The sequence below is a fragment of the Rousettus aegyptiacus genome, unplaced genomic scaffold (assembly GCF_014176215.1).
Source record: "Rousettus aegyptiacus isolate mRouAeg1 unplaced genomic scaffold, mRouAeg1.p scaffold_m13_p_2, whole genome shotgun sequence".
In the NCBI taxonomy this organism is placed as follows: domain Eukaryota; kingdom Metazoa; phylum Chordata; class Mammalia; order Chiroptera; family Pteropodidae; genus Rousettus; species Rousettus aegyptiacus.
In genome coordinates this window covers 77,614,629-77,639,684 of record NW_023416295.1, presented here as the reverse complement: position 1 = coordinate 77,639,684, position 25,056 = coordinate 77,614,629, and the positions used below count along the sequence as shown (strand labels likewise).

The window sequence follows — 25,056 nt, the reverse complement described above, 5'->3', positions numbered from 1 at the left end:
CAAACTCCTGGATTCCCTGGCTCTGTGTCCCAGATTCTTCTGCAGAGAGGGTCCTTAGGGTACAGAGACATTAAATCATGACTGTACAAGCCATACAGACATGCTCTGTGCAAACGCATTTGATTTTCATCTTATCTCATATTTCTGTAGCAAAACATTTGCTGATTGGTTACTATTGGGCAAGTACTTTATTTGCATCAGCTCATTATACAATATGTAATAGACACATATTGCATATAAGGAAACTGAAGTTTAAGGAGTTTAATAAAATTGCCCATGGTCATATAGCTATAAGTAGGAGAGCCAGAATTCAGACTAAGGCCTAAAAGCTCATAGACTTCATTGATATGATTCCAGTATTGTCTTCCGTGTTCAATTACCAGGCATTCTGAATCAGTACGGATGCTCTTGGTGAAAAGTAACACATTAAATGGTAAGAAGCTGTACTAGCACACAGTGCAGAATCTAGAGCCTCTACAGTTTCTCTTGGCTCTGCCTATCCTGTGTCAACTTAATCTTCACATTGGTAGGAGTTAGTTGTAGCAGCTCCATACATCTCAGCTGCATACTGCCCATTGCAGAGGGAAAAAGCAGCCGACTCTTTATGTGATTTTCTTCAACCACTATCCTGTGAAAATTAGCCAAATGATGTCACAAGCTCATTTCCAGATCTATCCACACCAGTGGGAGGACCCCATTCCTTGACTGGCTCAGGTCTGGATTCCTGAGCCAACCACTGTCAGGAAAGGTTATAATTACATAATAATCATGTTGTACCCCTCGAGTGGAAACAAATACTAGGAAACCGACCACAGCATCTGTTACATTCTTTCTCAGACATCATTTCAATTGAATTTTACAGTAATACTATGTCTCAGCGATAATCTCCATTTTACAGGTGAGAAAACAAATGTGCAGGGAACACATTTCTCTCCAGGGCAGGAGTACATACACAACAGCCAGGATCCAAAGTCAGGTCTTCTGGTTCCAAGTCCAGAGCTCTTTCCTCTGTTGGCAACCACTATGATCTTACCCCACTCCCCCTCATTAGACCGAATTCCAAGATGTTGCTGGGAATATACTCATTTTCTAGGTTCTCTCCTCTGGTATTTATCTTTTTTTTTTCTGATTAAATAACCATTCCACCTGGACTTTAGTGAGCCATTTGTTACCAAGTCAGGAAGATTTTTTTTTTTTCACCCAGCATTTCCTTTCTAATGAGGTTTTACAACTCTCATTTAAAATAGATGCATAGTCTTCTGTACCTTAAAACCTGTTTAGTGTGATGTAGACTTTCTTTTCCTTTTTCTCTTCAACCTCACCTTCAAAAAGACTTTCCTTTTCAAATTATTTTTCCACATTTACCATCAAACTATACCCCTAGGCCTTTTGGCTCTCACCACCTGTATACATTCTCTGTAATGAACCTAATGAAAAAGTTCTGGCCTTGGGCTTTTAAGTAAGGGGGCCATAAAGGTAGCATCTTTTCCCTTAAAAAATATGTAAGAGAAATGGCATGATAAAACTCCATCAAATATCTATTTGGCCATATAGAGCAGTGTTTCAACTAGAATTCCAACAGGAATGGAAATAGAGAACTGGCGGGCAGATGACTGTGGTTTCAGTACCTAGCAAGCCCCAGATGCTGATCCATAGGAGTCCTTTGCACTTTGGGTCCACCTTACATTTAAAATATGCTGCCATGAACTTCGCCGACTTTGATTTTCCCCAAAATCATGCATCAAGTTGGGGAAGACAGACACCAGTGTATTCAGTTTACATATACGGAAACCAAGGTAAAGATTACCTAATTAATAAGGGACAAAACTGTAATAGAAATTGAGGTATACTCGTTCCACACTGAGTGCTGTTTAGCTGTATTATTTTGCTTCATAAAATGTTAGAGAAGTCTTGTGAAAGATGTGAAGGCACAAGAATAAGCTTAGCAACTCTGACCCTAGATTTTAAGTTTGCATATTATTATTATTATTATTATTATGTTAGCCATTCTTCGGTGTTCAGGAAAAGTAAATAAGACTTGACAGAAAATCTGATGAGACGCTGCAAGTGTTTTGACCAAAGTCAATAAATAAAAATTCGAAAGATTGTTATCAAGACTATATGTTGGTACCATCTAGGGCAACTGTTATAACTTGGCCTTGCAACAGAAAGATACTATCATTGCATGTTGAATAATATTGAATGAGCTATTGATTCTTTAGAAAATGTGGATCTTCTGAAGATAAGAAGAAAGAGATTAAAGAGGCACCAGAGAAAATTCTCATTTTTCTAAATGTGAAGAATTGGCGGTACAGTAGTTGAGGGGCTGCTGAAATAAGGAGCCAACTTAGAGCATGGGGAAGAGATCATAATAGGAAATTAGCCATGGTGAGGAGGAGGTGATGGAGATGGAGGAGGAGACGGGGAAGCTGAATGGAATCATAATGCTGGAGACCATGCTGGAAATACCTAGAGCCAGGCTTGGAAATTTTGTTTGTAAACAGAATGGCTGGGGAAATAGAAAGGAAAGCTACAACAGACAGCATTGCTAAAGGTGGGATTAAGAAGGAAGCCAAAGACAGCTGAGAGAACTTCAGGATATAAAGGCTGGAAATGTCTTTGGCAAGCTTGAGCAAATCGCAGGACACTTAGCTATCCCCCAGGTCCTCCCTCCCCACAGATGACTGGGAAAGAGTTAGAGATGGAGCAGAATGAGGAAAGTGAGGCAGTAGCAGAGTGGGTCTCTCTGTTGGGTCCTGAGGATTGCAGCAGAATGGAACATGCTGGGGCTTCGAAGTCTTCTGATAGTGAAATCTGCTTAAATGTGCAGGGGAAGGAAAGCTTCAGTCTGAACAATGCAGCTCAACCCATATGTTTCTGAAAAATTCATCAGAGCTTCTATTCCATGCACCTGCAGAATATCACCCTAGAAGTGGATTTTATTATCCTTATAAATACAAACTAACGCGTATGGTTTATTGTGAAGCAAGACACATGCCCCACAGCCTCTGCCTGCTCCTACCCTAAAGCCTCCATCATTCCGCGACACTTTGTTCAACTTGGAAGAGTTCACGCGCTTTGTGCAGTCTGTCTGGATTCAATAATCCCTGTGCAATTAAGGAAGCAGAAGCAAGTATGTGTACATGATTCTAAGGTGCTACTGTCTCACGGGGGTTTATGAACGACTGGAATTTCTCATTCCATGCACTGTGGACTATCCTTCTGCCTGGCAGTTTCATTACAACATTCTATATAAGTTTTCTCTGTAAATGAAGACCTGGCACAAATTCAACACAGCACCCCATTCATTGTGAAATCCCAGACATGCTGGTTTAAGGGGAAGAAGGCCATTTAACCCAGGTTCCCTGGCAGCTCTTGCAGAGTAGAGCGACATGTGAATTGCGCAGTGCACTATCATCCACGATTTTGACCAGTCAGTACAATGATCTACATGGAAAGCAACTTCCAGTGATTTCAGCAGGAACTTCTCATGAACACTCGAAGTCATCATTTTTGCTCCTAGAAAAGATTTGCTCTAAAACACAAATTCTCTCTAACAGGAGTCCATTACTGTGTAGTGAATAAATATTTCGTGTGCAGGCATACAGATTTCCAGGGGCCTGGGGCCCTATCCTTGCGCACAGGCGTCTCAAGCCTTTGTTCCTACTAGGGGGAGGGGGGGCTTCTGCAGAGAGGTACACATTTCCATGAGGAGGTTCACATCTTACAGGCTTTGGAATGAGTTTTGATTTCAGGTTCAGTTGAAGTACAAATGTCTAGCTTTGTTTGCTTACATGAAACTGGACTGCTAAATGGAAAGGCTTTTAATAACTGGGGTCTCATTAGGGCTGCTGGCTCCACCGTTTTACATAACTGGTGATGATGCGGGCTGTCTGATGTTCGAATCTTGGCATCTGCAGTCTCGCTGGCCTCTGCTCAGTTTATAGAGTACATTTTTCAGTTTAATTTTCCTTTGCCTGGATGAAACGAACTGAAATCTTTAGTCACCTGGACAGATGACAACAATTCAACGTTCTCTAACTAGCTGATGTTCTAATCATCCTGTTAAAATCTAATTACAGGCACTTGTATTCATCACAGTTCTACAGAGAAACAGGACAAAGTGTGTGTGTTGTGTGTGTGTGTGTGTGCGTGCGCGCGCATGTGTGTTTCTTTATTATAAGGAATTGACTTAGGTAATTAGGGAGGCTGGCAAGTCCCAAGATCTACAGAGTGAGTCAGCAAACTGGAGACCTAGGAGAGCCCATAGTTTAATTCTGCTCTAAGTGTGAGGGCCTGAGAACCAGGGGAACTGACAGTGTAGTTTCGGTCTGAAGGCCTGTATGCTAGGGACCCAGGAAGAGTCAATATTTCAGTTCTAGTCCAAAGGCAGGAAAAACTGACATCCCAACTCAGCGGCAAGAAGAATTCTCTCTTACTTGAGGGAAGGCCAGCCTTTTTGTTCTGTTCGCTCAGTCTGTCGATTTAAATGTTAATCTCATCCAAAACCCCCCTCACAGAACACATCCATAATGAAGTTTGATCAAATATCTGGGCACTCTGAGGCCCAGTCAAGTTGGCATATAAAATTAACCTTCATAATAATAAAGGAGCTGTTGTTTATGGTACACAGCAATGATTAAAGAGCCAAATGGGGGTGGGGTATTTTCCAATTAAAACATAATTTTTATACCCCTTTTAAAGAAACACCTGCAGGATGACCTATCTAAGATGAGCTCAAAGAAACCACTCTGCTAATACCCCAACCCCAAGCCCACCCCAAAGCTTTAAGGGATATTGTTATTACTTAGGAATGAAACCATTGTTTTAGAACTGCTTTTTCAGTATTTTTCTGATGTAGACTCCTCAAACCTTGTGGATATATACTTAGAATAATTCTAAATCTTTTCTGAGATGAGGCAAATAAGACACCAAGGGGAAGAAACAGCTTGTCTAGCATCATCACGTGTGGAAAACGAATATGCCTGAGTTTTAAGAACTCAGGAGGGCAGGTGCTCCCCCTTCCGCCCCTTTAAAAGAGTGAGGTAGAACTTACATATGTAGAAAATGATGGATATCTTAGTTATTACAGAGCTGGCTAAGAAGCAGGTGGAAAGAAAAGGATTTAAGGGGATATTATATTTAAAGGGAAGAATATTGGTAGGTGTCCCATTCAACAGGGTAGCTTAGTTTTCAAGACACATGGCACTGGCTTGGAATACCAAAAGATTCCTTGGTATTTGCACGCTGTGCTGGACATGGTTGCTGGCCCATCCACCTTCCTGGGGACTTACTATAGCAGATCTTTGAATAACATTGTTTCATTCAACATTTTCATTATAATGTTGAGAAAAAAAATAGATTCCTGGCTGGGGCCACCGTCTGTGTGGAGTTTGCACATTCTCCCCATGTCTGCATGGGTTTTCTCCAGGGACTCCAGTGTCCTCCCTTCCACATCCCAAAGATGTGCACATGAGGTGAACTGGCATGTCTATGCTGTACCAGTCTGAGTGAGTGTGGACGTGTGGGAATGTGTCCTGTGATGAAAGGGCTTCCTGTCCAAGGTGGAGCCCTGTCCTGTGCCCTGAACTGCCAGGAGAGGCTCTGGCTACCTGAGACCATAAACTGAAATAAGCAGGTTGGAAAAGAATGATCTTGCTTGCTTTTGTGAATTCTTCTTAAACATATGTAGAACTTAAATTTATTTCAATGTTTAGTATTAGACATATCTTTATTTAGAAGTTTGGTGATTCTGTGACTACAAATATTCCATAGGAACTTAACTTTTGTTTATATCAAGTAGTCTATGGTAAAATTGGTTTTGTTATAGGTTGTTTTGTTTAAAGCTGCAGTTTCCAAGAACCTATCTATCAACAATGTTAAGTAAGGACTTGAGTGTGCCTCTGCTGAACTTCCAACCGCTAGTAACTTCATCTCTTTGCTCGAAGGTAACCATCCTAGAAATAGCCCTCTACTAATCAGCGATTGGAGGTGGTGATTAATAACCCACTCGCTCACTTCTCAAGTGGGCCAACTTTGAGGGTTGGGTTGATATCCGAGTTTTTCCGAGGTTAAGCTCTGTTACCTACATTTGTAGCCAGAGCTAGCAGCATGTGTGTGTAACAGCATGTGTATGCTCTGCTCTCACCATCTTGAAATTCTTCATAACTTTTGAAAAAGGGGCCCTGTACTTTATTTTGCTTTGGGCTGTGCAAATTACGTAGCCGTCCAGACAGCTAACACTCCTTTCATTGGCTGGTTTCCTTCCCTGTCTGACTTCTCCTATTGGCCTTTCCTATATCTTCTGATAATATACTTACCCTTGAATCCTTTTCACAGGGTCTATTTCTGGGAGACCTCAAATTAGACTGTTTCCACGATCATTATAATTTTGAAAAGCAAAGTAAAGAATTAACGAAAGCCATTCAACCATTTTGTTAAAATAAAACAATAATGTGCATGGGTTTAATAGTTCTCTCAACTGTCATTATCATATCATTTTGTAATATCTAAGAGGTTTCATTAAGAACTAACACCCAACTAAGCTTCTCAGCTTCTCTGTCATAGACTAAGTGCTCAGGTGAATACAATACCTGCAAATACCTCCCTGTAGAAGTAATGCAATAAACAACAGTCAAGTTGACATTTAAACAATAGCTCTGCAGGCCATCTGCTTTTTTTTTTTTTTAATATTTGTCTTTGCCAGAATGTCAAGAAGAATAAGTTCACATAATTTAGGAGCTACTAAGGCATGTAAGTTCTTAATTATTTACAAAGACAGGGTTATCTACAGCTATCAGAGTTTTTTTAGTAATGTCCAACCAAATTTTTAAAAACAGGTCAGAGAAATTGACCTTCTTGTAGAGTCCAGTAATGAGGCAGATATCAGAGTGATTGAATCTTCAACTAAAGTTTAAGAAAAAGGTGTAAATAAGATTCTGGTTCAGAATCAGCTCAGTTCATCCAATCCAGAGTCCATGCATTCTCGATTTTTTTAGCCCTAGGGTCCAGCTCAAAGCCTAGAATGAAGTTGATGCCTAATAAAAATTTAGTAACTGACTAAACTTGGTTTATGGCTGTGACTTGAGCTTTGAGTACCAGAAAATAAAACTGACTCACTCCTACCTATGAAAAAACTATAGGTGTTGTTGCCCACTAGCTCTTTCTCATAGACTGGAATTTATCAAATGAGTATAACATTAGTGCATGAGGACAGTTTCGGAGGGAGAAAATGGGAAGCAGTAGGCTGGTCGCAGGTTTGAGTTAAATTCTGCCTGTGACTGGAGACTGTGGTTCAAGTCCATTTGCAGTACGTGGAGGAAGCAATACTTAAGAACCAGCTAGAGAAATAGAAGACTGTCGTGGGCCTTTCTTTCCATGTGTGAGACTAACAGCCAGAAACTTCTAAGACCAAGTCCACCCATTCTGTATGGATGCTGTCACCTCCTTGCTGTGAATTATAGACACGAAACCTCATTGTGCCTCACTTTCCTCATCATTCAAAATGACGACATCCGGTTACTTGCAGTTGGCCACAGGGACTGATATCCTGACTCTATTTCTCTCACCTTGCTCCTCGTATGCACTTTAGTGCAGTTTGTTTCTTAAATGCAGCTGTCCCCAGAAAAACTAGCCTTTTTAAGCTGCTTACTGGATAAATAATCAGGACAAATGGGGCAAAAGGTTATATAAATCCATTCTGAAGATGTTTTGAAAGTCAATATTTTATCCTGTCCAATTTCTGAACATGACATGTCCTGATTAAATTGTATAATTTTTTCCTATGAAAACACTTCAGTCTCTCCTGCATGTAACCCTTCCAGACCAAAGAAATAAAAATAAAAAGAAGAATCTACGTGAGAATTTATGTATGAAACAATGTGAAGTTTTGATTACTGAATGGAACACTGATTTTGTATCAATGGAGGAAAACACAGCCCTGGCACCTGGAGAAGCACAGGGGAGAGGTGGGAAGAGAATTAATGATCTTTGTTTTTCAGAACTGTTCCTGGAACCTTTGAGCCTATGACTATACCTGAGACAGCAAAGGTGGTCCGGCTCCTGCACGTTCCACACAGAACCCTAATAGATGTCATCCGCACTCATGACACTGACATCTGATGTCGTGGATGAGCAGAGCTGTTTGGAACTGACTACAGTGTCTCTGAAACCAAGGGCTGGACTGAGTTATTTCAGACTGGTCTGGGAATCCTGGGGCTGGAAGCGCCATGGTGAGAAGCCTTGTTGGGGGCCTATTAACCTGTACTGACTAATGTACGTCTGTTTGGAGTGCCTTCACGACAGTTAACTCTTCGCTTCCAGAAGCACCATGCACTATGCATGGGGATGCTTGCCTTGTGTGTATCCCCTATCAGTGTCTATCATGATTCTGCCTCAGCTCTGGATAGAGCACTCAGGTCAGCTACAACTTAGCCGAAACTCTTAAAGACAAGAACTGAAGACAACACTATGGTTTGGTTTCACTCTGCTGTATGATGTCCTACTGATAATAGTTTTGTTTGTTTTACAGATGCTTTAGACAGGGCCAAGGCAATGGATTGTACTGAAAAGAGTTATAGCAAGCCTAAGAATGCTTAGCCTGAAAAAGTCCTGCTTGCGAGGTTGGTCATTTCCTAGTACCTGGGAACTTAGATTTTGAGAGTTGCCAGCATCCTAAACAATAAGAGTGGCCCACTGTGACTAAATTCTTTGTGTAATGTGTTTTATACTGAAAACCTGCTTTCCTTCTGGAAACTGGGATTTTCATATGTGCTAAGGCACAGTGACTATGTGACCAGACCCCCAATAAAAGCCCTGGGCTCTGAGTCTCTAATGAGCTGGGGTAGTTAACATTTCACATATATTGTCATAACCTGTTGCTGGGGGTATTTAGAATGTCCTGTGTGACTCCACTGGAAGAGGACCTGTGGAAGCCTGTGCCTGGTTACCTCCTGACTTAGCCCCATGCACCATTTTCCTTTGCTAGTTCTGCTTTGTATTCTTTCATTGCAATAAATCATAGCTGTGAGTACAACTTTAGAAAAATGTTATCCATAGCTACCTATACTTTATTCATATCTTTCTTAATAACAATAACTACAACAAAAAGGAGACCAACAACTGAGTTCTTGCTAGCATCTGCCTGACACCTGTATGCAAAAAACTCAATGATCTTCAAAAATACTTTAGAGGAGATAATGCTATTATCTCCATTTGACAGATGAGGGAATGGAGGCTTAGAGAGGGTCAGGTAATTCCTCAAGATCACAGTATCTGTTAGATGGAAAAGGGTGTACTGGAGTGTAGGCCTATGTGACAGTAAGCCTGGGACTGGGGGACTCTGTTGAGGGGATCGGCGGAAGCACTCCAAAATGCAAAACTCTAGATACACACATGGTGCTGACACTGCTGTTATAAACGAGGTCCAAATCCTGTCCAGAAAAGCCTTTTCAAGTTTTCTAGTTTACTCACATCCTGTGATTGAAACCTCTGTCTTCTCACAGATTCATGGGAAGTAGGAATTTGATATGGACAGGTATTTCGAAGCTCAGGTTTACCCCTACTCCTGCAAAGAGTTTTAGAAATTTGGGCCAAACAAACAAAAAAACAAACAAAAAACCATTAAAAACATTAGTGAGTATCTAGAATAAGATCTTTATCTGATGATTGAGGAAACAGGCATGAAGTATTTTTCACTAAAACTAGACTCCCCCCACCCAATTAATTTCCTTGGTACATGGCCTCCTTATCACTCTTCTCTTTTTAAAATTGGATTTGATTGTAACTCAGTGTATAGAAGCACTTTTATTTTTTAAATTATAAGTTACAAAGGAAAAAGACCTGGTTTAAAGCAGAATTATATGCAAATGCTTTCGGACATTAAGAAAACATTTTGATGGCTAGGTGAGTATTGAGGGGAGATAACATCTTAGGAAATGCAATCCACTCACTCAGAAGCAGGGAAACCAATGCCCACTCCAAATGTGTTCTTATACACATAGGATTCCTTCCAAATGGGCTCTGAAGGCAGAACACATGGCTGAGTTTCAAATGGGCAGAAAGTCACCTTAAAGTTTATTTCCCCTTGGTTTGGAAGTTGACACAATCAAGTTACAGTCAGAGACTGTTTATCGCAGTGGCATGAAAGTCTCTCTTCAAATTCTTCCAGCTTTTATAATCAAACAATAACATCTCCAGAGTATAGATTTTAGCTACATAAGAAATATATTGGAAATTGATTCAGTGCTTCTGGCTTGGCTGTGACAATGTTTCATAACCTGGTAACCTCTCAGCTTGTTCTTTCTCTTTCCTGCAAGGCTTTTAGCTATACCAGAGAGGCAAAGCAAAGATAAAGCAAACATTATCCTTTTATCTGATCATGTGCAAAATGAGTGGAGCAGGCACCGTACCACTGATAAGAAGATTGCTAAATGACTCTTCTCAAATTCTATCCATTGGCTGATGAAAGAAATTAAGACTGACATTGATAAGTTATTTTCTCTGGCACTACCATTTTCAACAATGAGGGTTTCTCTTTAGAAGTAGTTAAGCCCTGGTTGCATATCTGTGAGTGATTAAAAAGTGCCCAGATCAGCTCCCTGTTGTAATATATTTACCAAGATGCTTTGCTTTCTCTATATTCATTCACTTTGGCTCTGGCAAGTCTCTTGAATAAGGGTTCATTTCGGTCAAGAACATTCTGTTCCCAAGATCACGTTTTCTCCTTTTTCTCTCAGTTGCATGTTTCATTACACAACTCAATTTTCATCTTCACTATTTGTCATAGCCCTTACCTGATCTATCATTCTAGCACTTTACACTTCTCTCAGCTCAGGTATTTACTCAAACGTGCCAGACTTAATGGACGCATCACTGGGAATCCCCGTGAACTGAGTGTGAAGATCACTTTAATTGAGGCTTTTTTCTTCTTCATTAAGCATATATGATTGCGGTCTTACTGTAGTGCCTTCCAAGCTTGATTATGTTTTTTTTTAACTTTTTTTTTTTTAATCACTGCTGCTTCTTAGTCACTAATTTTTTATTAACTGAAGGTGTAAGAAGAAATGCTGGCTTTAATAGCACTTAAGGCGCAGACAGTTCTGTCCATCTATAATGTGTGGCCAACTTGGAATTATCTATGATAACATGGAGGACAAAGAGATTAAAATTCAAGAGTTGCCCACAACCTCTGTTTCTGACTTATTCCTCTGACACCTGATGTGATTCAGAATCAATAATGAGTAGCTTTCTATTGATGGTCTATTGACTGATCTCTCTTCTAGAGATGCTAATGGGCGGGTTAACAGGTAGGCAGGAAGAGGATGGGGGAATGTATGGCATAGATCAGAAAGGCAAATTGAAGGCCAATTCAGCCTACAGACATGTTTTGCTTTGGAAGGTACTTTTTCGTTTTTAAAATAATTGCAAAATATATTGCAAACGCAGGAGTGTATGCAACAGAGTTATATTTAAATCATCATCATCATCATCATCATCATCATCATCAAAGAATACCCACAATCCACCTTAATCTGTTTTTAAGCCACTCTTGTACCCCTCTCTGATCATTCCCTCCTCACACTACTGCTGCTCCATAAGGTAACCACATTGTTGAATTTCACGTTACACATCAACCTGCTGTATTTTTTGTTTGTTTGAATAATCTCACTTCAGGCAGTTTCACAGAGTATTCACTTTGAGATTGCTGATTATCTTGTCTCAGCACACTGATGATATAATTCCATTGTCTCCTGGCTTCCATTGTTGCTGTACTAAAGTTCACTGTGATGTAATGATTATTACTTATAAGATAATCAGTATTTTCTCTTTGATTTATTTTAGTATATTTCCTTTATTTATGGTGTTCTGCACTTCACCAAGACATGCCTGAGTGTAGATTTCTTCCCACCCCCCTAGTGTTATTGAAATACGATTAATAAATGAAAATGGTATATATTTAAGGCATAAAATGTGATATTTTGATAAATGTATACATTGTGAAATGATTACCACTATCGAACTAATTAATGACATCAGTTACTTTGTGTGTGTGTGTGTGTGTGTGTGTGTGTGTGTGTGTGTGTGTGTGGTGAGAACACCAAGACCTACTCTATCGGCAAATTTCAAGTATAGGATACCTCCTTATTAACTGCAGTCATATACTGTACATTAGGTCTCCAGAACTCATTCACTGTCTAACTGAAAGTTGCCCCTAAACCTCAGCTGCCTAGAAATCACTCTTGTGATCTCTGTTTCTATAAGTTTGACTTTTTTAGATTTCACATATAAGTGAGATCATGGTTTGTCTCTCTGTGTTTAGATTTTTTTCACTTGTCATGAAGTCCTCTGGGTTCATTCATATTGTTGCAAATGGCAGGATTTTCCTCTTTTTAAAGGCTGAATAATCTTTGTGTGTGTGTGTGTGTGTGTGAGTGTGTACACACACATACCACAATTTCTTATTTGTTTACCTGTCAACAGACACTAAGGATGTTCCCATATCTTGGCTATCATGAATAGTGCTGCAGTGAACATGGAGATGCAGATAACTCTTCAAGACAGTAATTTTATTTCAAACTGGAACTAGCATACAGTCCAGCAATCGCACTTCAGTGTATTTATCCAAAGGAAATAAAATCACCATCTTTAAGAGCAGATTTTTTATATTTATCTTGCTTAGAATGAATTTGGCTTCCTAAATCTAAGGGTTGGTAACTTCAATTTTTCAAAATTCTCAGTCATTAACTCATTTAATATTATGTTTACCCTATTCATTTTATTCTCTCTTTCAGGAGCCACACTTAAGCGAAAGTGGATTTTATCATCTTTTACTAATGTATCTTAACCTTTCTTTTGTATTACCTACCCCCTTAGTTCACTGTGACACACTTTGTATAATGTCTCAGTTCTATCTCTAGTTCAATAATTCTAACAATTTTTAATGTTTTTGAGGTTCTGTTGTGTCCTTTTTTGAAATCTGCTCATTTGTTTTTTCCTTTGTCAACTTTTATTTCCATTTTTGTTTATTTAGTAATTTTCTATCTTGAGGTAATTTTCCTTGGAACTTTAGACGTAAAGTATAGAGTGAGTACATCACGAGAAGATTTGAGTTAGCTTCGGGAAGATTTCTGGGAGTGTTATCAACTTGAGTCTGTATTTTAAAAAACCTTTTCATTATGATAAATTTCAAATATTCCTGTGTAAGGTATCTTCATATACCCATTGCCCAGCTTCAAAAATATCAATATTCTGCCATTCTTGTTTTATCTATTCCTTCTCCCAGTTTCTTCTCTTAAGTATTTAAAAACATAACAGACCATTTAAAAATTTCAAGCTGGGGGATTTAGGGTACACACAGAGAGAGTGAATTAGATTTCTCTATAATCCACATGAGTGTGAACTAATGATTCAAAATCGTCATAGAAGACATTTTCTTTTTTTCTTTTCTTTTCTTTTTTTTTTCCAGATAGAGTTAAGCCTAAGTTGAGGCTGAGTTAAGAGCTTATCCCCACCATCTCCCTCTGCAGGGTGGGTTTGTTGCTATTGCTCTTAGGAATCCAGCTTTACTCTGAATGGGAAAGAGGTGTTTTGGGTCTAGCATCCTACCCTGCTCAGGTCCCTAGGCTTTCATTATGTCAATAGTTTAGTTTCTTAACACCTGGATCCAGGTAAGGTGACCAACTGTCCCAGTTCACCTCAGTCTCAGGAGTTTCCCAGGATGCAGGACTTTAATGCTAAAACCAAGAAAGTCCCAAACAAACTAGGACAGCTGGTCACCCTAGCTCCAGGTCACCAGAGCCTACCACATACTCCTTGGGTAAATACTGACTACAGCACTCTCTCCCCTCTGTACTCATGTTTTGGTGCTATCCCGGCCTCAGATGAATTCTTTGCCTGCAGCTCAACCACGCATTTAAGAAAACATGTATATTTATTATGTCATATTCTATACTTTTAGAGGTGGTATCTATATAGATCAGTGAAAGGATTTTGAAATTCTAATTTGAAATATTGCCAGATTAAAAAAAAAATCTCTGAAGGCTTACTCTTTAAATTTGAGCCCACATTTTAAAATGTATTCTATGTCACAGAGTTTTGGCTTCTGGTGAAAAATGAAAAGACTTGGCTAGCCTTCTTCTATAGTGACATCTGAAACAGGCGAGTAGCTGTTCCCCTAGGATGGGTCATGTTCTCTCAATACCTTAAAACTCCTATCACTCATATAATATATGCATGTGCACATCAAGTCTGGCCTGTCTCACCCATTGACTCGGGGCTTATTTGAGTTTGCAACCTCTGGCCAAGCCATCTACTGAAGGGATCCTTGGTTTCCTCGTGCCTGCAAAGTGACTAAAAAAGTACCCAGTTATCATTAAGCATTCTTGAATGTTCATTTAACTTTACTTCTCAGCTATGGATTGAGCTGGGTTTGAATGCTGGCTCTCCTCCATACTTGCCACATTGCTAGGCAAAGCATATCCCTTTCAGGGCATCTTTTTCCTCATCTGCAAAGGGTGATTAAGGTATTTAACTTGCAGGGTTGATGTGAGGATAAAAAAAGACAATACACATAAATATTTTGGCCAGTGCCTAGCATAGAGAAAGCTCTTAATGAAGAGTAGATATTAGTATAGTATGCCTTACTTGTTTTGGAATTTTTTGTCACATCGGGCAGCTTTTTGGTTCAGACTCTGAGGCACTCAGCTTTCTGGGGGTCATTGTTTTGACCCCTACCGATTGATTATGACTACGCAATAAGTCACACATACGTTCTTGCACTTAAAGTGAATTAACTGCCCCTTGGGAAAATGAGGGAATGGTACAAAAAGAGGTCTCTGCATAGCTATTTCGGACTACCCAACCTGGTATTTTGAGCAATTGGCTTTGGGAAAAAAAGCAAAACTTTGGTTTCTAATGAGTTCACCTATTACCAGAGGGCCCTTTCCCCTTCCAGCCCCTGGGTTAATTTATACCATCCCGAGGGGTTTCTGTCTGCCTCTGCTCTTGGCAACTGAGGAACACAACCCTTACTTTTCTAAGAAACAAAACACTCCTTCTCGTGCTTTTCACTTCGCTGTCGGGACAATGTACCAGGCTCATGGCTCATTCCTTTAGGGTCTTGTTAGTGTTAACTTGACAAATGCACTGCTGCTATTAGTCAGTGACACACAATGTGTGCCTTTTCCAGAGACTGTCTGTATTATGACAAGTGACTTGAGAACTCTCAACCAAAAAAGTTACCAATGGGTAGGAAATTCAGCTGCATCCTTGTAGACTGCCAGGAGGAATCTTTTAGGGGCAGGGAGCCCTTTGGTACCCTTAAATATTCCTGGCTGTCCATCCTTTTACATAAATACAATACTCGATCGAAGCAAACCACTGATGAGGAAACACGGTGACAGTGTGTTTGGTTGGTCCAAGGCTACGGGACAGAAAATGAAAGTGGGTTTTACTTTAAAAGTCTGACTGTGAGCAACATAGTGATTGGATGGCTACTTCTATCATGTTGGACTTCTTTTAAAAATCTCCACAGTCTATTTATTATTGGTAGGAAAAAGTTCAAACATCTAAGCTTGGCTTTTAAGGTTTATATAATCTGGTTTCATTCTACAAATACAGCTCTATCTGTACTTTATCCTCAAAATCTACCCTCGCCGAGCTAGTCTCTCACTGATTCGCCTCCCTACAGTGTGCCATATTCTTATCTTCAGGCTTTTGCTCATGCTGTTTCCCTTGAGTTGAAAGACATCTCTTTTCTCTTTGCTGATGAATCCTACCCCTTAGGACAGTGGTTCCCAAACTTTGCCCCACATTAGAATCACCTGAGGATCTTTATAAAAATGCAGATGGCTGGTTCCCACCCCTAGACCTTGTGACTTATTATACATTTTTAGAAGATTTCCAGGTCATTCTGATATGCAGAGAAGTTTGGAAATCATTGATATAAATGGTAAATGTTCTTAAAAGTCAATATTTTATTCTTTCACTCTTGTCTTTTCCTTACAGAGGAAAACTAACATTTCTGGTTTCACTAAAGCTTGGCTCCACACCTTGCTCTGTGCACTCATGTGTATGCAGAGCATACCTCTATCTCATCTGTGATCACATCATATAAGAATTATCTGTTTGCTTCTCTGTCTCCCTACTAGATAAAGTTCATAAAGTGCAGGTACTGTGTCTTATTCATCTCTATATCCCTAGCATCTAACACAGGACATGGCTTTTTGAATATGCTCTATGTAGGCTTGTTGAACTAAATAGAATTCAGCTCCCTGGTACAATCTATAGGTGCAAATATTTAATAGGAGTAAAACAGCCATACTTTTAACTTTGTAAGTTTACAATTCTCTATTCTTCTAGTGAAAAATCAGAGGAGGGAAGTCATACACTAGGATTCAATATGCTCAAAAATATAGAAATCTCCACTAAAGACTTATCTCAAGACTATCTCCGGTAGAGGAAAGCCCTCTAAGGAACAAGTCGATAGATGGTAAAAACAGAGAATCAGCCACAAAGAAATGAGAAACAAGGACAATGATGCAGAATGTTCGAAGCATAGGGATTAGTACAGAGTGGATACTCAATGAAGAGAAATTAACATAACTATTTTCAGTCTTTGGTCAGAAGAAAGCACGTCATCCTGTTTCCATGATTCTATCTTTCTAACAGGCAGAGTTTACATTTAAGGCTGCCACCATGCAAAACTCTCCTTTTGGAGTTTCTCACTTGCCCTTTTAAATGGGTGAACTCAGTGCAGCCATGGTGGGAATTTCCTTGCCCAAGTTATTACTCTATTTTACCACTTAGATGTCACTTTGTATGTTGGGAAATGTAGAAATCATCACCCTGGGAAGTATTTATATGCAATCCAAATTATGTAAAACCACTCTACCCTATTCCTCATCCATAGCCATTATTATCTAAGTAGTTTCCAGTTTGGCGCTGGTCTGTTAGTTGTCAACAGAACATTATCCATCTGAGTTGTTATTGAGAACATTTGTACTTTCCACTCACTTTTGTTTTGATCATAAATCGTTCACTCTTCCTACAATTAAGCCTAAATATGTCTGCACACTATCCAAAATGTGACATTTGACTCAAATAAACTTCCACTCAAAGAGCTGTAAAAGTTTGGTCAACTTTGTGAGATATGCTATAATTTCATTTTTAATATAAATGTCAATCCTGCTACGTTGAATTTCTAAACTTTTTTTTCAAATTTTCACAGTAGGGAAAATTAGTAATATTCTTCAAATAAGACAGCTAATTATCAAGGACTTTAATTGATTGGCAGCTACAGTACTGGAAGCCCTGCTGTCCTATTTGTTTTGATTTTAGAGAAAGAAAAATTCTAGATGCACTATATTCCACAGATTTATTGAACCTCTATGTACTTTGTGGGTGATCAATTATATATTTATTCATAAATATAGTGTTGGTAAACTAATTCAAGTTTAGTACATTTTTCTCAAAAAGTTACTCAAGATTAACTATAAAATAGAGAGAAGTGAGTGCTAGTTCAGATTATGCAAAACAAAAACTAAGCATAAATCATTAAAATTAATTATATCTTCTCCAATAGCTCTCTAAGATTTTTTCCTATGGCTTTCATAAATGACAGTAAAAATCTGAGTTCTTACCAGGGAGATAACCTTGGCAGAGGGCAGGCAGCAGACTGAGTTTCCTATGTATTCACTAATATCCATTCTCCCTTTCTTCCAGAGTTAAGAGAACTTCCATTTTATTTTGTTAGACATATGTATAGCCTGATGTTTTTCATCCAATGTGGCTAAGTACTGGCTATTAGCAGAGGGGATGGGTCAACTTCCCGGAAGAGTTCTTAAAGGGGTAGACCAAATCCTTCCTCATCCCTTCTTCCTTTCTGCTGATTGAAAAGTGGATGTAAAACAAGGTTTCTCAACAGCCATTTTGGAACATAAGTGACCTTGAGAACTGAAAGCATGTGAGGCAGAGGGAAAAGATAAAAGGAGCCTGACTTGTCCTATCGGCCTGCACCACCTCCCTCTGGACTGTCATCTGTGACAGCAAGTAATTTCTATTCTTATTTAAACCACTGAACTTTGGGAATTCTTTCACTTCCATCTATCCTAATGCTACTGGCACTAACAGGGAATCTAGTCTTGGATATAAAAGCAATTGAAGTCTGGATAACCCAAACTATATAATCCATATATGAATAACAATTAATGGTCATGTAGTATTAGGGCTTGAACACAATAAATTAAGTTGCAGAGTTCTTCTGTTCAGATGAGATAAGCATCTAGGTCCTGGTTCTTATTCTTTATATAACTAAGGTACTTGATTCAAGAGTCTGGAGACCTTCCCTTTTCTCCTGAAGAATCATAGCCACACATATTTGATATTAGTCCAGGCCTTCCCTCTTCTGCTGGGTGAAGAAGCTGCTGCATTTGCTGACCTTCATCGGAATCTAGTGTACAGATTCTTTGACAGTTATAGCTACCATTACATGGCTCTTTGATCCCTTCTGTCTCTACCAAACTCCAGACTGGGCAGTCTACAAGAACAAGTTTACAAGGACAAGGTCTATGTGTTACAGAGGTAAAATGGCCATTGTCCCTGGTGATCCAAGTCTTCTCTATTTGGCTCAGCAAGGCTTTGTCTCACTTTTTAGCCTTCGGGCAGGCCATTTCTCCAAAGTATGACAAGTAACTTTTCCTCCTGATAGTGCCTCTTGTGCTGTTCATTGTCTAAAGTAGGGCTGATTCCTGTCCTTTCTTTCTTGCCCTATAATTTGCTCAAACCAGTGATCTGAATGCCTGAAACTGTAGATGTCAAGAGTTCCTCTTAACCAGAGGTAAAACTTTTCTTTAATCACGGTTATAACACAAATATGTGACATGAAAAGGTACCTGATTAATCCATGATTCCACTGACATGACTTAGTTTACCAGATTAGCTACCTAAAGTCTAAAAGACACAGGATAAGGAAATGGAACATCCTGGGAAAATGGAAACAAACTTGTGTATGGTCTGTTAAGTAAGTCAAAGCTGGGTACTTATTGAGCACCTATTACCTTCCAGCATAATACTTTAGCTCCTAGCTAAAGGCCACTGAGGAGGAAAGGAGGATACCAGAGGAGGTTCCTGAGGTGTGGGGTTAGGGAGAGCACCAAGACAACTTCACAAAACTAGCCAAAGAAAGCTAGAATTTCAAGGCCAGACCATGTTCCCTGTTATGCTCTCCTCTGGCAATAGTGGCCAGAGGTTCCTTCAGAAGAAAGCAGGAGCTTCTACCTAGCCAGTGGGGGATGGTAAACAGATTTCAGTCAGCCATGGCACACTGGGATAATTGCCTACTGTTCTTTGCAACTTTTGAGATTTAGAAAAAATAAGATGTGTCCTTCACCTCACAAATCTGCTATGCATCCTTGTCTTCTTGTATATCATTCAGTTCTGTTTGGCTTTTTCCATAAATTCCTCAAAAGACATTTTCTCCTCTTTACAGGTATTTCCAAATCCTCTGCCTTCAGTTTGGGGATTATTTTTGATGCTATCACTGGCTGGTATTTTTAATATGAGACGATGTTATTTGAATTCTTACTGATCATTTAGTCCTATTAATAATTAGTATAATATATAAGGTGAATCTTTTATAATAGTTAATTAATAGGAAAGAACAATTAGAAATATGGTGGTCGTGATCATTTGTGTTAATACTTCTATCAGACCAGGCTAGTCATTTGCACATTAACATGGAATTCTGACATTTATTCGGGCAATTAAAAGAAAACAGTCTGTATTATTTGTACTTAATTCATGAATCTTGAATTTCAATATAGAGCAGATTTAATTCACATATCTTTTCTTACAATCAACTAATACATTTTTGATTAAAACAATATGATTATCCTTAAACCATAACAATGCGACCATTTAGATTCACAAATTTTCTGACGTTCTTCTTTGTCAAAGACATTAGCTGATATTTGGTTAGAAGAACATATTTAAATTTTCTCAGTTACTGTGATTGGAAATATTCTATGGTTATAGAATATTGTGAGGGTATGTGACAACAGAGTCTAGACAAAATGAGGAACATTGGGATTGTCATGGCGCTAAAAGTATATCTCAGTTCTTCTTGTGGAATAAAAATAAGTAACCACTTTACTTGTTGAGTCTCATTCAGTCTCGAAAGGGATGCCCTTGTGATCCATTTTTCACCAATGACCTAAACTGGAGGGTGTGGCAGGTTGGGAGAGGCATGGAAAGACTTTTTACTCTTCCTTATTCTTAGAGCCTTGAATGTGGATGGAATGCCTGGAGTAGCAGGAATCAACTTGAAATCAGAGGCAACAAATTTGAAGACGATAAAAAAAAGCCAAGGCTTTTGAAAACACTGCTAAATGGCTACACATCTTTCATGTTGCCTTCTTCCAGACTTTTAATTATGTAAGATGATTAAATAATTTTATTACTTTAGTAATGGCAAATCAGTTTTGTTGTTACTGTCACCTGCAGCTAACAGTAGCTTATTAATATAGTTCTCCAACAGTTCGAGGGGGTTAGTCTACAATTATTTAAAGACCAAGTTAGTTCTCTGTCATAAAAATGATAGAAATTTACTTTCAGGAGAGTAATCTAATGCAGCACTTTCAAAAAGAACTTGTGTGATGATAGAACTGTTCATACAGATGATACAGAATATGTGGCCATTGAACTCTAAAATGTGGCTAGTGCAATTAAAGAGATGAAGTTTTAATTTTATGTAGTTTTAATTAATTTAAATTGAAACTAAAATGGTCACATGTAGCTACTGGCTACCATGTGGAACAACACAGATCTAAAGAATTGCTAGTCTATCAAAAACACTTAGATTATTGTAGTTCTCTTGAAGAAAACTCAGCCTCTAAGTTAATATATATTATCTTACAGGCCCAAGAATACCTCATTATGGAAAAATGATGACTCAGTGGGGGTTTTACAGTGTCATATTTGAAGGCTGTTAAACAATATTTAACTTGCATTTAGCTAACTATGCAGAACTGATACCAATTTAAGCATTTTGCATTGACAACTATAATAAAGGATGTCTTTTTGGAATAATAATCTCATTCAGACTACACTCATTCAGCTGTTTGTCAAGATTTTTGTATTCCCAATTACAAATGAAAAGACTAATAACGGTGTGCCAGTCTCATTAAGCTGTGGGGGCACAATAACTCTCTGAGATAAACTATAAATTATAGGTTTTTGGAAGACTGCTGGGTATGCTAGAAAATCAGCCACAAAGTGAACTGATGTGACGTTAAGAGCAGTGAGATGCTGAGAGTTGGTAGCTAATCGTCTTCCAATGAAAGTGCCCAACCAAGAGCAGTGGATACTGACTATACCATAAACCAGAAATCTGTGAGGACTGTCATGTCCTAGAACCTGGAGCTCATTACACTCTACTACACCCAAGTAGGATTTGAAGAAATGATTCCATCATGCCTTAGTGTCTTCGTACAGCTACATAATTGGTGTGCTTCCATTCATAGCCTCTTTTAGAGCCCGAGGACCAACTTCTGCAAGTGTCCAAGGTGGCCCACAGCTGTTAAAGTTATCGCCTCTTCTATCTCCTGACAAGGATCATGGTCACAGACAGCTACTCCATCACCAGTTACCTCCTCACTGCTGAAAACAGGTCAATAAAGCCCTTTGGTTGGGAACCTGAGTTTCTTCAGTCTAGGGTTATACACAATTTTAAGAAATAGCTGACAAGCCAAACTTATTTCAGAGACAGGGCTATCTATAATCAGGTTGTAACAGAAATAATAAAGAAAATGAGTTGAAGATTTTTGGCAAGCTGTATGTACTTAATCTCTTTGGTTCTTTGTGTAAAAGAATATTTAATTTAAAAAATTTTTAAAAAGCCACCACTCCACCCACATTTCTAACAAATAGTAGTTACACAGGGTGCTTCTTGATATAATTGCTATAGAAACTGGATCAATTCAGTTGATTTTCTCCTCAGAGGAAACTTACTTACACTCAGTATTTTCATTTTATATTGATAAGTACTCCTCATCAGTCTGCATTGCACTTCTTTGCAAGCACCCATGCTTTCTCCATCGGTTCTACTTTGACTCACTTATTTTCTGGTAGCTTCCAACGTTTAAGAAGATAGAGGGAATCACGTATGAGAAGATAAGACACAATCCTGACAGCGGGAGGCATAAGACATGGTCTTCAGGAAGATACCGTGTCCAAAAGAAGGTCACATGTAGGAAATATCTCAGCTGAACATGTATCAAGACATGAATTCTTACCTATGATGTGGCTCTGAAATGCAGAATCCACAATTGTATCTTCTTCATCCTCTTGTAGGTTTTCATTTGTCTCTTTTACCTGCAGCCACAAAAAATTATTGTAAGTTCTTCTTTATTATATTAAATACATCTTTTGCCATACTCAGAATAATGGTATATTCTATAACATGTGTGTTTGTATACATATATGAATATATTTTCTTCAATCCACTTTTCCTCACTCTATCTCTTGGCTTTACTACAAGCTTTAATTACATGTTTTAATTGTAAGAGCATATTTTCTGAAATATAACTACAGCTCTGGAAATGAGGATTTATAGGGCACCTGATTCTATATAAGATTTTGGAGATAACAGCTTTGGTTTTTAATACTTAATAAAGTCAATAATGCAGAGCCATTATTTCTAAGGAAATATAATTTTCCCAGACTCAGTGACTTCCACTATGTTATTTTAGTAAGAACAAAGAAATATATTCAGATTTCCTGACCCTTTCCTAGAATATAACTCTCTAAGAAAATGATTTTTTTGGTTCTTTCTATAATGAAACACGAAGAGACTATGATATGTGCTCAATGAACTAGACCAATGACACATTTATCTAGATTTTCAGGTCAAAAACATTTCCCTTATATTTCAGCTGGAATATCCAGAAGCTGAATGGCACAGAATCAAATAAAACTCTAGAGAGTATCTAAGAACATTATAATATTTTACAAACGACAATCTGGAGATCCAGAAAGTTTCCTTAAATGTATTGTAAGTGGCAGTACCAGAAGTAAAGCCCAGGCCTGCTACTTCCCAGTCTAGTAACACCAGCAGTAATAATATCATCAACGATGTCAATAATGATAAAAACATAAAACATATAAGTACTGTGTAGCAGGTGCTGTCTAAGTCCTTCATACCTATGTTCTCATAATCCTCACAACAATGCTAGGAAGTAGGTACTATTGTTAGCTCCATTTTAGAGGTAAGGACCCTGGAGAAACAGACAAGATAAGTAATTGTATAAGTGGTAGAACTGGGATTTACACACAGCAAATCTAGCTTGAGATTTATGTTTATTTGGAGGCACTTTGTTATTTTCAAATTTCTGTTTGACTTTGTCAGCGTAGACTTGGCCTCACTATCAAGACTGTTTATAGTCCTTGGAAGAATGACCTTCAATAGCTTTTTAAGAATACATCCCAGCCAGTCACCAGGGCAGCCAATAATAATAAGGAAAGCTATGTAACGAATGCAATGGGGGTTCTACTTAGGCACAAACATTAGAGGTTGTTAGATTTGCTCAGGGGCTCAAGTTGAATGCTAAGAAACCCTTCTTTTATATTCACAAAGTAGAAAGTCATATGGTTGCACACTGACCTTGAGCTAGATTTAGCTTTTTACTCTTTACCTCCTATTTTTCATATTTAATGGAATAAGACCAATTATTTATATTTTATGACTGCGGTTCTAATATTAGAATGTAAATGGTGTGTACTCTGTACATGCTGATAGCCAGAAGATGGCAAACTCAAGAGAGTATGTGGATGACTACCTAACCTCACAAGAAGTGATTATTAAAGGTTGAATATTCAGAGGCCATGTTTCATCACTTTCTTTCCCATTAGCCTTCTGTTCTACAGGCACTCCCCTTTTTGTCAGCATCTCCAGAGGAAGATTAGGGGATGAGGGAAAAAGGCTTCATCAACAAGCTCTGTTTCTAGTAGTGCACATACATACATTTATCTATCTATCTATCTATCTATCTATCTATCTATCTATCTATCTAGTTTATTAGGCAAGGCAACCCTTGGTTGACCTCACAGATTACAAGAACCTTGTCAGTTTACAATCCCTTATTTTTAAATTTTTTACACCTACAGCACCTGGTCTTCCTAGGTGGTCTCCCATCCAAGTACTAACCAGGCCCGACCCTCCTTAGTTTCTGAGACCAGACAGGATTGGGCTTGTTAAGGGTAGCATGGCTGTAGACTAGTGGTGCACATTTATTAATGGCAGAGAGGAAAAGTGCTGTGAGCATCAGCAAGGCTAACATGTTGCTGATATGCATTCCCAGGTTTACCTAACTCAGTAATCAGTTTGTGAAAAGGCTACCAGAAGACTCACTGAGGAAGCGATTCCCCCAAACACCTTACTTTCCATTAACAATTCAACAAAAAACCTTCTATCCTCATTTAATGAAACATCGAGGAAACTTATTTATATTATCAGCCTGTACCAGCTCTTATGGCAATATGTTCCGTATTTTCCTCCACCTATTATGTAAAATAGTGTTTCCTTTAGGTTTTTCTAAAGTTACCTGCTGGAATGTGGGCGAATTATCTCCATCAGCCTTTGAAATTCTAAACTAAAGAATCTAACAATTAGAATAAGAGTCTCATTTTATAGATAAGAAGAAAGCAGCTCAGAGAGGGGTCAGCGATCTGTTCAAGGGCATACAGGTTTTCAGTGTTAGAGTGGACTCTCCTGAGCCCTATTCATTGCTGTAATTAAAAATTTCAGGGTGTGCAATATTGTTGTAGTTATCCTTTCCAGACCACCTTAAGAATTACTATATTTTTCTTAGTGTCTGGCAGATAGGTAGACAATATTCGACAATATTTTTATTTAAAAGTAGCAAAAATTTGCACCGTGTGTGTAACTGCCCTGCTTCACTTCCCTACTTCTTCCCTAACTTTTATGTAGGACTTAACTTTCATCTTTCTTCAAGTATCACATTTCAGAAAGAAAACAAAAGCTATCATGCAGTCCTACCTGTC

The 25,056-nt window shown here is 38.6% G+C and overlaps 1 protein-coding gene and 1 pseudogene across 20 annotated transcripts in view; both read right to left on the bottom strand.

Moving 5' to 3' along the window:
- The window catches only part of NCKAP5 (NCK associated protein 5), a 909,219-nt gene that overhangs the window by 75,676 nt on the left and 808,487 nt on the right, over positions 1-25,056 (bottom strand). For all 20 annotated transcript variants that reach the window (XM_036235766.1, XM_036235765.1, XM_036235763.1 and 17 more), the window contains one exon: positions 22,290-22,368. In XM_036235766.1, the coding sequence (XP_036091659.1) occupies positions 22,290-22,368 (79 nt within the window). The remainder of the gene's footprint in view (positions 1-22,289; positions 22,369-25,056) is intronic.
- On the bottom strand, positions 24,151-24,269 carry LOC118613894 (annotated as a pseudogene).